The sequence below is a fragment of the Hevea brasiliensis genome, chromosome 9, assembly GCF_030052815.1.
Source record: "Hevea brasiliensis isolate MT/VB/25A 57/8 chromosome 9, ASM3005281v1, whole genome shotgun sequence".
In the NCBI taxonomy this organism is placed as follows: domain Eukaryota; kingdom Viridiplantae; phylum Streptophyta; class Magnoliopsida; order Malpighiales; family Euphorbiaceae; genus Hevea; species Hevea brasiliensis.
This window is the reverse complement of record NC_079501.1, coordinates 89,283,319-89,295,775: the sequence shown is the minus strand read 5'-3', so window position 1 is coordinate 89,295,775 and position 12,457 is coordinate 89,283,319. Positions and strand designations below refer to the sequence as shown.

At 30.7% G+C, this 12,457-nt stretch overlaps 1 protein-coding gene across 3 annotated transcripts; it reads left to right on the top strand.

The window, feature by feature from the left end:
• Positions 1-1,196: 1,196 nt before the first annotated feature.
• Positions 1,197-10,903, top strand: LOC110661449 (kinesin-like protein KIN-14K). 3 transcript variants are annotated; one of them, XM_058153917.1, is made up of 22 exons: positions 1,197-1,512; positions 2,661-2,826; positions 2,924-3,081; positions 3,166-3,276; positions 3,601-3,820; positions 3,986-4,113; positions 4,218-4,301; positions 4,477-4,554; positions 4,638-4,730; positions 4,971-5,000; positions 5,803-6,693; positions 6,778-6,859; positions 6,944-7,039; positions 7,124-7,303; positions 7,422-7,528; positions 7,616-7,795; positions 8,097-8,260; positions 8,352-8,605; positions 8,747-8,907; positions 9,326-9,789; positions 10,412-10,500; positions 10,607-10,903. In XM_058153917.1, the coding sequence occupies exons 2-22, from the start codon at positions 2,712-2,714 to the stop codon at positions 10,666-10,668; spliced, it is 3,747 nt and encodes a 1,248-aa protein (XP_058009900.1). In that variant the 5' UTR covers positions 1,197-1,512; positions 2,661-2,711; the 3' UTR covers positions 10,669-10,903. The 3 variants fall into 3 exon arrangements, with proteins under 3 accessions (XP_058009900.1, XP_058009901.1, XP_058009899.1); XM_058153918.1 differs by having other exon boundaries at positions 2,622-2,826; positions 2,924-3,072; XM_058153916.1 differs by having other exon boundaries at positions 2,622-2,826.
• Positions 10,904-12,457: the final 1,554 nt, after the last annotated feature.

Below are 12,457 nucleotides of genomic sequence, written 5' to 3'. Positions count from 1 at the left end.
TATGTTATGTCACTATGTTTTTGATAATGTGGTAATCATGTCCATAAATATTATAATTATTTAATAATATAAAAGGAGAGAGAGATAGAGAGAGGAAGAGACACATACATACACATGCGCGCGCACAAATACAGGGGCAAAGGGATTATATTTAATTTTCTCTCTCTTCTTTTATATTATAATTATATTATTAAAAAATTATAATATTTAAGAATTTATTTATCAAGTTATAAGGACTTATTTATAAATAAAAAAGGAAAGTACACTTAAATATCTTGTATTTTAATGAGCTTTCATTTTTTTAGCAATTCAGGGCATGGATTTTCATTTTTTGGCAATTCAGGGCTTGTGTTTACAACCTTTTGCACTTAAGTGCCAAAATAAAATAAATATTAAAAATGCTAACATACCATTGACATCAGTGCGATGTCAGTTTTTCCTGCCACATTGGCTCTTAATTATCATTTTTTTAATGATGTTAGTTCTTTAAGTACTAATGACATTAAAGCATAAATTCGCAAGTGCAAAAAAATTAAACCCATTTTTTTGCAAATTCAGGACTTGTGTTTACAACCTTTTGTACTTAAATGTCAAAATAAAATAAATATTAAAAATGCTAACACAGTGTTGACATCAGTGGGATGTCAATTTTTCCCTGCCACATTGACTCTTAGTCATCATTTTTTTAATGATGTCAGTAACTTTGTTCTTTAAGTGTTAACGGTATTAAATCACAAATCCTTGAGTATAAAAAAATGAACCTTAATCTCTTTTAATAAAGGATTAAACCACGTGGTACTTAATGATACTTAAGTGTATTTTTCTATTTTTTTATTTATATTGTTGTAATTATGTTATTCGTAATTTGACTTAATAAGTTATATCTCTTTGTGATCCTATTATGTTGAGGGAAGATGTTTCAAACAGAGTCGTTACTTTTATTTAATAGGAGAGATTATCTCTAATGATTAATGAGTACCCTAATGATGGAGTTTTTAGATAAATTACCAATTAGATTGAGTGTGGACAAATTCAATAATCATTTGGTCTGAACAAGATACATATAGATATGATGGTTAGAGCAAACATCTTAAAATTTTCTTAATATCTAGCTACAATCCAATCATTTTTTTTTCTTTTTTATAGCAAATATATAGTAATTTGTAAAGAGAGGTGGAAAGATGATGTGAGGTTAGAGAAACAACAGAAGCTAAGGAAAGACTAGTTTCCACATTTCACTGACTACCATAGAAGAGAAGAGAACGTGGCAAAAACACACATGAATGATTAGAGACGTATACAGAAGAAATTATATCATGAATCCATTATTTCATACAGATAAACGTATATGGAATACCAAACAAATCTTCACTAAACTTTTTTTAAAAAAAAAAAAAATCTAAGTCTCTGGTAGAAACTTTTTCTTTTCTTTCTTTCTTTGCAGGACATGAGATACACCTTCATTAACGGCGTGCATACGTTCATGTCTCTCCTTCTTTTTGCTTTCCTCAGGTTGGCTTTTATGGATCTTGATTATTTTTTTATTATTGCTTTTCTTCTTTGTGCCAATATTTTCAGTCATCATTTCCTTTATGTAACATTTCCTAGAGTGTATTTGTTTGTTTTAGTTCTGGTAATCATATTCTGGGTCCTCTATGAATATCATCTTTGGTTTGTTAACATCGGTTAATTCTGATTTGCATATCACATTCTGAATTTAGTGATGAAGACTATAAGAATTTTAGGATGATTTTTTTAAGAGGAAAAGAAATTGTATTGTAACTATCTGATAATCTCAATGCCAAATTCATCATTTTGAGACTTGTCCTCCTTCCTTATTGTTCTCCAATTTCCCTCTACAGCTGAATTTATCCATTAATGTGATTATTATTTTCTTCACTAATAAATTTGTGCTTATGGAAAGAAAGTTCCTATTTATAGTGCACAAATAACTTTTTTTTTGTTTTTAATTTATTATTTTTCCCTTTTCAAATCTTCAAAGCTTATATTAGAAGTCTTTGGTTTGCTATGAATTTCTTCTCATGGTGAAGGGTTAATATTGCCGTAAGGTCATTTACAATAATTTATCCATTCTTCAACCCAGATCTGGAAAATTTTCATTGCAAATTGTTCACACATTGCATGTAGAACGTACACTTGTGTTCAGGAAATCCTGTAGTGTTTATGAAATCCTTTAGTGTTTTTACATTTCTGCGCTTGATGGGGCCCGAACTTCAGGATTCTTGTAGATCTTTTGTATGTTCTTTAGAGGAAGGGTCTAGATATTGAACCCATAAATCCCACTTGAAAGTTCTAAATAATAGAAGATAGAAAAAAAAAAAAAAAAAAGGTGGTGACTTTGCCAAAAATTAATTGTGAAAGTTGACAATTTTGGGATAACAATTCAAATAAAAGATTTCATATAGTCTATCGAGAAGGTTATAGGAGCCTCTTTTCAAGTGTTATTGTCCTATCACAATGCTCTCAATGGGTGTATATTGTTCACTAGCAATTCAAGACACACCCAATTAGTGGCAACATTTTATTCATCAATGCAGATTTCTTTAATCATTTTGAATAAATAGATTGCCTTGTGATGTTCATATTTAATTACTTTTCAGGCCTGCTTATGATAATGTTGGACAATTGTTCATTTACAGTCTTTTTTGATTACTGGATTTGAAGCTAAATGCCCCTTCCTAATTTCAATTATGAATTCGATGTCGGATAACCTCATAAAACAAAATGGAAGAATCAACAGCTCAAAATTTTCTGGTGTTTCAGATGTTTTTGAGCCAACTATAATCCTTAATGATGACACTGAGGGTAAGTAAAGCAGATTTTCTTTATAACTGCGCACTTGTTTTTTGAATTAAGTTTCTCATTTTCTTTCTTGTTTGTTTCTACTTTTGTTCATCTATAGCAAAGCAGCAAATAGTATTGATAGACTGGATAAACAGTATTGTCCCTAATTTGAATTTGCCACTAAAAGCTTCATCTGAGGAGTTGAGAGCCTGCTTGATTGATGGCACTGTTCTACTTCAAATACTTAACAAGCTTAGACCTGGTTTTGTGAGTGAGGTTGCTGATCTTTTGTGACTTGACTATCTTTTGTTGAGTTATGCTTTGAGTTTTATTGATGTCAGAATTTATTTTCTATTTTAGGGAGGTGTCTCTGATCATTCTACGTCATCACACCCAGAAAATATTAAAAAGTTTCTAGTAACCATGGGTGAATTGGGGATCAAACAATTTGAAATATCAGACCTAGAGAAGGTATCCAAAATTTTGACGATTAATTCTTCTCTATGCAATAATTTTATGCACATGAATATTTTACTGCTAAGTGTAAGCAAGTTTTTTTTACCTAAATTTAGTCTGAAGCCAATATGCAAGATGCATGGTGAGACCCACATATTAAACTCATATATTTTCTGTCTTGGATGCATGGTGTACTAATTTTAGGCAAGAATTTCCGTATGGTTATACTTTCATTCCATATAAGTTGCGCTGTAGCACCTTTTAATAGTAATAAACTGTCAACCATGGCTAGTTCCTTTCTCTCTCTCTCTCTCTATGCATTGACATTCATATTTTCAGGGATCTATGAAGACTGTTATGGATTGCCTTTTAGCACTTAAAGAACAATTTGCCTTTGAGGTAGATAATGTTTCTGCTACTAGTACAACTACTAGAGGTGGAAGTCGTTGTGGGAGTGTATCCTCTTATGGGCTTCCTTCTCCACAATCTGGAGAAGACAAACTGAAGGTTTTGCAAGATGCAAAATTCCGACGAGCTCAGCGTGTTCCTGTCATGGCAGGTGTGAATGTGATGTTATTTGGGTGTATATAGAATAAATTCTTTTCAAATATAATCAAAAGAAGACAACTTTTTGTTATGTTTACTGGATCAACTTTAGAAATCTTTTGTTTTTTAAGATTTGAATGGTTCATCTCAAATTCTTAATGTCTTTTTCCTTCTACAGAGGCATCAACTGCATTGATGCATCATATTGGACATAAGTTCCATGACGTGTTTCAATTGAAACAAGGGCGCTATGCAGATCTCTCTGCAACAAAGATTTCAGAGATGATGAGATCAAGCAGTTTGGATGTATGTTTTTAGTCTTTAAGTTGTCTGTGGGCATTCATATTTTTTTAAAATTTTTGTTAGTATTTCTATTGAAAATCCCTATTCCTTTTTAATGTTTGGTGCAGAATGCCCCAACTCAGTCACTATTGAGTGTTGTGAATGGAATTCTGGATGAAAGCGTTGAAAGAAAGAATGGAGAAATACCTCATGTATGCAATATGGAGGCATATTGGTGAAACGCAAACACGCATTTTAATATATACTAATAATATATAACAATCTAAATACGTGTACAATCTCTTTTATGCATGCATGCATGTACATATATAGTTGTGTATAAGAGTTATTTTAGAAGCATGCTCTCATATTACTTTTGTTTTGCAGCGTGTAGCATGTCTTTTAAGAAAAGTTGTGCAGGAGATTGAACGGCGCATTTCAACTCAAGCGGAACACTTAAGAACTGTAATGAATGTTTTCTCATTTCACATATAATGGTTTCTCCTTTGCTTTTTTATACCAAGTTCTTTATCAATCAATGCTTTCAGCAAAACAACTTGTTCAAGGCTCGAGAGGAAAAGTACCAATCAAGAATCAGAGTTCTTGAAGCCCTTGCTTCTGGGACTGGTGAAGAGACTTTGGTATGATTTTTTTTCCTTGTTGGTAGCAGAAATGGATACATGTTCACTACAGCTAATTATTAGATACAAATAGTGCTCTCTATCTCATAAAAAAGTGGGTCATTCCTACAATATAAAGAGTAAGTCCCACATGATTGTCAGATATGGTGCTTGTGCACCGGGTGCACTTAATAATTTCTCGTCCACTACCTATGACTGCATCTGTTTTTCTAATTACTAAAATAATGCAATTTGTTGCAGATTGTTAAGGGTCAGCTTCAACAAATAAAGGTATGATTCATAGAAAACAAAATATTAGTTTATATAGTGTTACTGTTTTCTTACAACATCTTCTAACACATCTCAATCTCCAATTCTCTCTTCTTATAAATACTTACCATTTCATATACTTCTATATGTATTTTGTTTCTCTTTTATTTATTTATTTTTTTGATTCTTTAATTTCTCTTCACTATTTGATAGAAATGGATTGGACACATATATTTTATGGGTAACTATAACATGCAGACACTCAACTTTATGAGTGTTTTAATAAGAATCACTGAACTTTAATTTCTTTCATAAAACTTATTAAATTTTAATTCGATTTCATAAAAGTCGTTGTGACTGGAAATTAAAGGTTTTTAGGTTAATATACTGATCTATCAACTATTTTATAAATAAAATTATCTTATTTAAAAAAAATAAAAATAGGATGCATAAAACGCATCCAGCTACCTTCCTTGCCATTAAACTCCTCTCTTTTCTCCGTTTCTTCTTCACCAACAACCATTAGTTAAGTAATTTTATTTGTAGAATGATTGACAGGTCAATAGCGAGAAACTTTTTTCAGTCATAGTGACTTTTATAAAATTAAATTAAAGTTTGGTGAGTTTTATGAAAGAAATTGAAGTTTAATGACTTTTATGAAAATATTCATAAAATTGAGTGACCGTATGTGATATTTACCCTGTATTTTTACTTTCCAAAAGTTTTTTTTCCGATTTTCTTTTTTTTTTAAAAAAAATCTTTTTTTGTATGGATGTTTGTTGTTATATTTGTATCATGTGATTTTTTCCCCCTCTCTTTTTAGCTTGAGAAGACCAAAATGGATGAGAAGAAGAAATTTGAGGAGGAAGATGTGATAAAATTGATAAGAGAGAAGGAGGAAACAAATCTTGAACTTTCCACATTGAAGCAAGCATTGGAAAGGGCCAGAAGGACACTTGAACTTGAGAAGTCTGAAATGGATGAAAAAAGGAAAGTTGAGGAGGAAGATATGACAAAATTGATGAAAGAGAAGGAGCAAATAAATCTTCAACTTTCTACTTTGAAACAAGAATTGGAAATGGCCAAAAAAACACTTGAACTAGGGAAGTCCAAAACAGATGAAAGAAGTACACAAAAGGAGGAAGATGTGATTAAATTGATGAAAGAGAAGGAGGAAATAGACCTTGAACTTTCAAAACTGAAGCAGGAATTGGAAAAGGCCAAAAGGACACTTGAACTTGAGAAGTCAAAAATGGATGGAAAAAGTACACGAGAGGAAGATGTGATTAAATTGATAAAAGAGAAGGAGCAAACAAACATCGAACTCTCAACATTGAAGCATGAGTTAGAAATAGCCAAAAGAGCACTTGAACTTGAGAAATCTAAAATGGATGAAAAGAGAAAAGCAGAGGAGGAAGATATGATTAAATCGGTGAAAGAGAAGGAGCAAACAAACAATGAACTTTCAGCATTGAGGCAAGAATTGGAAATAACCAAAAAGACATATGAACTGCGTTGTTTGCAAATGGAAACAGAAGCTAAAGATGCTAAAGCAGACCTTGATAAGAGGTTAAAAGAGCTTGTGCAACTCTTGGACGATTCAAGGAACAAGGTGAAAGTGCTTGAGGCATATTCTAAGTCACAAAAGCAGAAATGGAACAAGAAAGAAATAATTTTCCAGAGGTTGACAGAGTTTCATTTTGGTGCACTGCAGGTATTCTCTTCTCTCACGTCTACTTTCTTCTGCATTTATATTACTTCACAGTATTCATTTTACTAAACACGTGAGAACTTCTAGGAATTGAGGTTGTCTTCACAGTGCATCAAGCATGAAATTTTGAAAGCTAAAAAAAGCTATTCAGAGGATTTCAATTGCCTAGGTTGGTTGGTTTATGGGAGTTTTTCTCATTTTATGCAAGTGGTGATGGTCACCCCTTAAAGATTAACTTTTGATCTATTTTCAGGATTAAAGTTTAAAAAATTAGTAGTTGAAGGTGAGAACTACCATTTAGTTCTTGCTGAAAATCGGAAGCTGTTCAATGAGCTGCAGGATTTAAAAGGTGCTAACCTTTGGTCTTTTCTGTACAATATTGTAAATTGGTGCATTTTCAAGATAATTTTTCAATTTTAGTTCCTTGATACAGGAAACATTAGAGTTTATTGTCGGATAAGGCCATTGCTATCTGGTCAGGCTGAAAAACAAACAACAATAGAGTATATTGGCGAAAATGGAGAGTTGGTTGTTGCAAATCCTTCCAAACAAGGGAAGGATGGTAATCGATTATTTAGGTTTAATAAGGTGTACGGCCCAAATTCTACTCAAGGTATATTTCTTATTTCACTGGTAAATATAATTCTTAGAAATGAAAATTCTAATTGAATTTGCCTATGATTTGAAATTATTGCAATATATAACATGGTAATCTCTCTGAATGTTGGCAGGGGAGGTATTTTCAGATACGCAACCCTTAATACGCTGTGTTCTTGATGGATATAATGTGTGTATATTTGCTTATGGGCAAACTGGTTCAGGGAAAACTTACACAATGGTATGAATTCCCTACATCTTTTTAAGTTTCATAATAAATGCTATGATATATCAATTAATGCTAATTCAACTTGACCTTCTGTTACAGACTGGTCCTAATGGAGCAACAGAAGAAGAATGGGGAGTTAATTATCGAGCACTCAATGATCTTTTCAGTATCTCTCAGAATAGAAGCAGTTCTTTTATGTATGAAGTTGGAGTACAAATGCTTGAAATATATAATGAACAATTGCGTGATCTTCTAGCTAATGATGGTTCTCAGAAGAGATATCCTTTTTAATCAGATTCATTAACTCTAAATTACGCAGCCTTTACATTTTATTTTATTTGGTTCTTGAGTTTTACAGCTTATGCACAAGCTACCTTTTCCCCTAACTTGATTGATGATGTATATCTGCAATCAAATAATTCTTTTACTTCTCCTTTCAAATTTCAAATCCATTTTATGCTTCCTAGCTAATTTAGTCCAAAATTTTTGTTGTATTTGCATTTATTTCTTATTCTAATGCGTTTTATTTTAACGACGAATGCAATATTCTTGAAATTTTGTTTCCCTTGATTTGCACACACTTGGGATCAAGTCTATTTCTGAACACAATGGGTTAGTTGTGCCTGATGCTACCATGCACCCTGTGAGATCAACTTCAGATGTTATAGAATTAATGGACATTGGACTAAACAACAGAGCTGTTAGTGCCACTTCATTAAATGAAAGAAGCAGCCGCTCACACAGGTTCTTATACTTGCTAGTACCATATATAATTTTTTCATATTATAAAATTGTTTAAAACATGTTGAGAAAATCATTAGATCTATGAATGCAGCGTTGTCAGTATTCATGTTCATGGAAAGGACTTGCATACTGGTGCTACTTCGCAGGGTAATCTTCATTTAGTGGATCTAGCCGGAAGTGAAAGGGTAGATCGCTCAGAAGTAACAGGAGATAGGCTCAGAGAAGCACAACACATAAACAAATCTTTATCTGCCCTAGGAGATGTCATTTTTGCTCTTGCACAAAAGAGTTCTCATGTACCCTATAGAAATAGCAAGCTCACTCAACTCCTTCAAACCTCTCTTGGTATTGCTTTTGATATCTTCATTCTGTTAAAATCTATATTTGAAGTTCTAATTCTATATGACGACGGAGCATTCCTGATAGCTTGTAGCACACCTCAACTAGACTTGATGAATATTTTCTTTTTGGCTTTTCTTGTTGCAGGAGGTCAAGCAAAGACACTTATGTTTGTGCAGCTCAATCCTGATGTAAGTTCATACTCTGAAACTATTAGTACCTTAAAGTTCGCAGAAAGAGTCTCAGGAGTTGAGCTAGGAGCTGCACGAAGTAGTAAAGAGGGCAATATTAGAGAATTAATGGATCAGGTTTGTTTTCCTTCTTTATATTTTCCATTCTCTCATTTTAATTTTATATTTAGCATCAATATATTTAGTTCCTAGTAATCATATTGACGTATTCAATCTTTTTTCTCTTTGTTCTAATTCCTAGTAATCAGATTGACATGTTGCTTCAACTTGGTAATGAGTCTAATAATTGTTGAAATATGATTCAACCTTAGAAATAACTTAGAAAATGAATTTTATTTTTAGAACACATACAATATTGTTTGTAAGAGGATGGTTTTAGTGTGACGGTAACAGGTTTAAGTCATGAAAACAGCCTCTCTGTAAAGCAAGGGTAAAGCTATATACATCAAATTTCCTTAGAGCGCACAAATGTAGGATGCTTTATGCACTGGGTCACCCTTTTTATGCAATATTGCTTATGAACTTTCATCTGCAGGTGGCATCTCTTAAAGACACAATTTCAGAAAAGGATGGCGAGATTGAGCGATTACAATTGCTTAAAGATCTAAAAAACGATTATCCTAGTGTTAATGGCGAGAAACAAGGAACACCATTGAAGCATGGATATTCCTCCGTGAGCAATGATTCCGTGCGAGGGGCTCTGCGAAACCAAAAGCAATCCTCAAAGACAACTTCTGATCATGATTACTGTTCAGAAAATATTGATAAGCATTCTGAACTTGATTCCCAGCAATCCGCAGAGGATTTAAAACAACAAAGTAGATTTCTCAAGCAATCCAAATATTCTCGAGGAGATATAAACCAGGATGTTGAAATTTTAGGATATGCAGATGGAGATCGTGAAGATAGATTAAGTGATGTTTCTGATGGTTGTCTTTCTGTTGGAACAGAACCAGATATCTCAACGGGCGAGAGCACAAAACCATTGGAATCAGAGGGGTAAGTTCCACATATATTCATATATAGAAACATGCACGCATCGGTATGCGTCAATCCTTACCCTAAAAGTATATGTATAAATCAGCACCCTAGTTCCTGAAGGCACAGGCCAAGCCTCGAAAAATTATTTTATACATGGGTGATTCCATGTAAGATAATCTACTTGAAATGACAAGTCAATAGAAATTATACACATTTACAAATGGTCATAAGATTATAACTACCTTGCATTTTTTAAAATAATTTCTATAATGGCTTCTATGTATTCGACTCGAGAAATTATATAATAAAGCACTTATTTCATGTTAGTATATAACATGGAATAACAAACAAATAGTGTTAAAACAAGTATACAAATATGATTACATATTTAAAAAAAAATGCAAGGTAGTTATAAGTTTATGGGGCCCACCAATGTATACATATTTACTTATTGAAACTCGCACATGTTTACATGTCTACTCATTATTGGATTGTCATTTCATGTGAGATATCTTATATGAAATAATTGTTTTATTATAAAATTTCGCCATCCACTCACTAAGAAGGCAGATTAGAAGAGTTGCATGCAAAGTTGACTGGACGAAACCTAACCCTAAAATGTCTAATCTATTTTGTTCAGGAATAAAGTGTTATCTAGGGTTCGAAGCCTGCAAAAGTTAAAGCAAACTACATCATCATCGTCAAGAGACTCACCAAGAGCACCAACAAGTAAGTAAAATCAGTATTTCTAAGCTAAATGCTGATGGGTAAAATGAACAGGCCTTTTTCTTGGTTAAGTGTCCCATTTAACATTCCCCATTATCGTTCCTTTCAGGTATGAGGAAAACTGCAACTACCAACACCATCTCAGTCAAGCCTCCTAGACGATGGCAGTAAATAATGGAAATCATGAATTGAATTTTTCTTTTATTTTTTACAATAATATTTTCAGGGTTACTAATTTGTTATATGATTTTTATAGTATCATGTAGTTTTATAATCATAGATATATTTAATTAGGCTTGTAATAGTTAAAATTGAAACAACAAAATTGTAGAATAGTATATTTCCTCTGTAATTTAGACAGTAAATTACTTACATTAAAACTATATTTATTAGAGGTGTTTGATTTCGATTATTCTTCTTAATAATCGGAATTTAAACCAAAATTTCGATTAACATTGATATAATATATAATTATTGTTAATGTGTTTTTATTGATTGACCCTTCAAATAAAAAAAATACTATTGTAACTTCGTAGTGTTTGAATTTTTATTTAATTTTTTACTTTAAACTAAGAAAAATCACAAATATGTCTATAATAATGTGTGCATATAATATTTAAAATACAATTTCAAATTAATAAACTTTAATTCAATCTATATATCTAGATATATATTACGGGTTATTTATTAATCTAAAAATTTTTAAAGTCTTTATTATAATGAAATTATATGTATAATAAAATTTTACATATCACTATAATAACCTTATATCGTTTATTTGGCCTCTCTAACTTGACATTCTAACTCCACCACTTGATTTGTGGACTGAGTTACACATATGTAATGTCTTTATATGTTTTGTGCATGTTGATCGGGTATTTTCTATAGTTATTTGGTTTTATATAAAAATATAATTATTTTATTATAAAAAATAAAATAATTTAATATAAATTTATAGCTCATTTTATAAAATTTTTATAAAATAATTATTTTGTAATGTAATTAAATACGAAAACTTTATTAGTTTAAAAAAATAATATTTTTTCATGTAAAAAAACATATATATAGTAAACTTTGTTAAAAAATTATAAAAACAAGTTTAAGGTTCATAAAATATTATTTAATGGATTTTTAAAAAAAAAATATTATATGTGTTTTTTTATGTGAGGAAACTTTATTTTTTTTATTAAGTTAATAAAATTTTTGTAATCAATTATTTTACGAAAAAAGAATTATTTTTACGAAAATCTCATAAAATAGATTGTGAATTTTGTTAAATTATTTTATTTTTCATAACAATTAATTATACTTTTTATAGAACCAAATAACCATAGAAATTAATTTATGCTTTGAGTGAATTTTAAAAAAAAATTATATTATTTAACACATATAATAAGTTTTATTATTTAATAAAATACTTTTGATATTTTTAATATTATTATAAATAATCTCTTAAATAACAAGATTTTTTTTTATGAAAAGTAGTTATATCACAAACAAAATAAAGGACAAAGATCAATTACATAAAATTTTAAAAGCTTACAATAAATTTAAAATCTTGTAATTCTCTTATCAATAATAAAAAATATAAACAATTTTTTATTTTATTCTTAGTTCTTAAGAAAGACAATAATAAAAATATTTCTATATTTATTCGAACATAATTAATTAATTAATTATTATTTATCCAAAAATATAATTTCAAATTTTTATTTTTAATGTGTTTAAATATTTCATAATTTATTGAAAATTTGTAATTCAGAGTATGAGTGGCAAAACTCCAAAATGAAAGTACTTACACGAAACCTACAATTTGACGAGTAAGTGCCTCTTTTTATTTATTAAAAAAATGCTTCAAAGGTCACAAAAACTATGCACAAATCTCCTGGCTCTTGGAGATTTTCCAGCAATAAAGATTAATTTGGTTGGACTGTAGGAGAAGTTGATGCATGCATTTTAT

Bases quoted from the DNA above. Each gene is read 5' to 3' on its own strand.
- LOC110661449 (XM_058153917.1), top strand. From the start codon at position 2,712: ATGAATTCGATGTCGGATAACCTCATAAAACAAAATGGAAGAATCAAC. The intron at 7,529-7,615 runs GTATGAATTCCC...CTTCTGTTACAG, and splicing joins CAGGGAAAACTTACACAATG to ACTGGTCCTAATGGAGCAAC. The intron at 9,790-10,411 runs GTAAGTTCCACA...TATTTTGTTCAG, and splicing joins AAACCATTGGAATCAGAGGG to GAATAAAGTGTTATCTAGGG.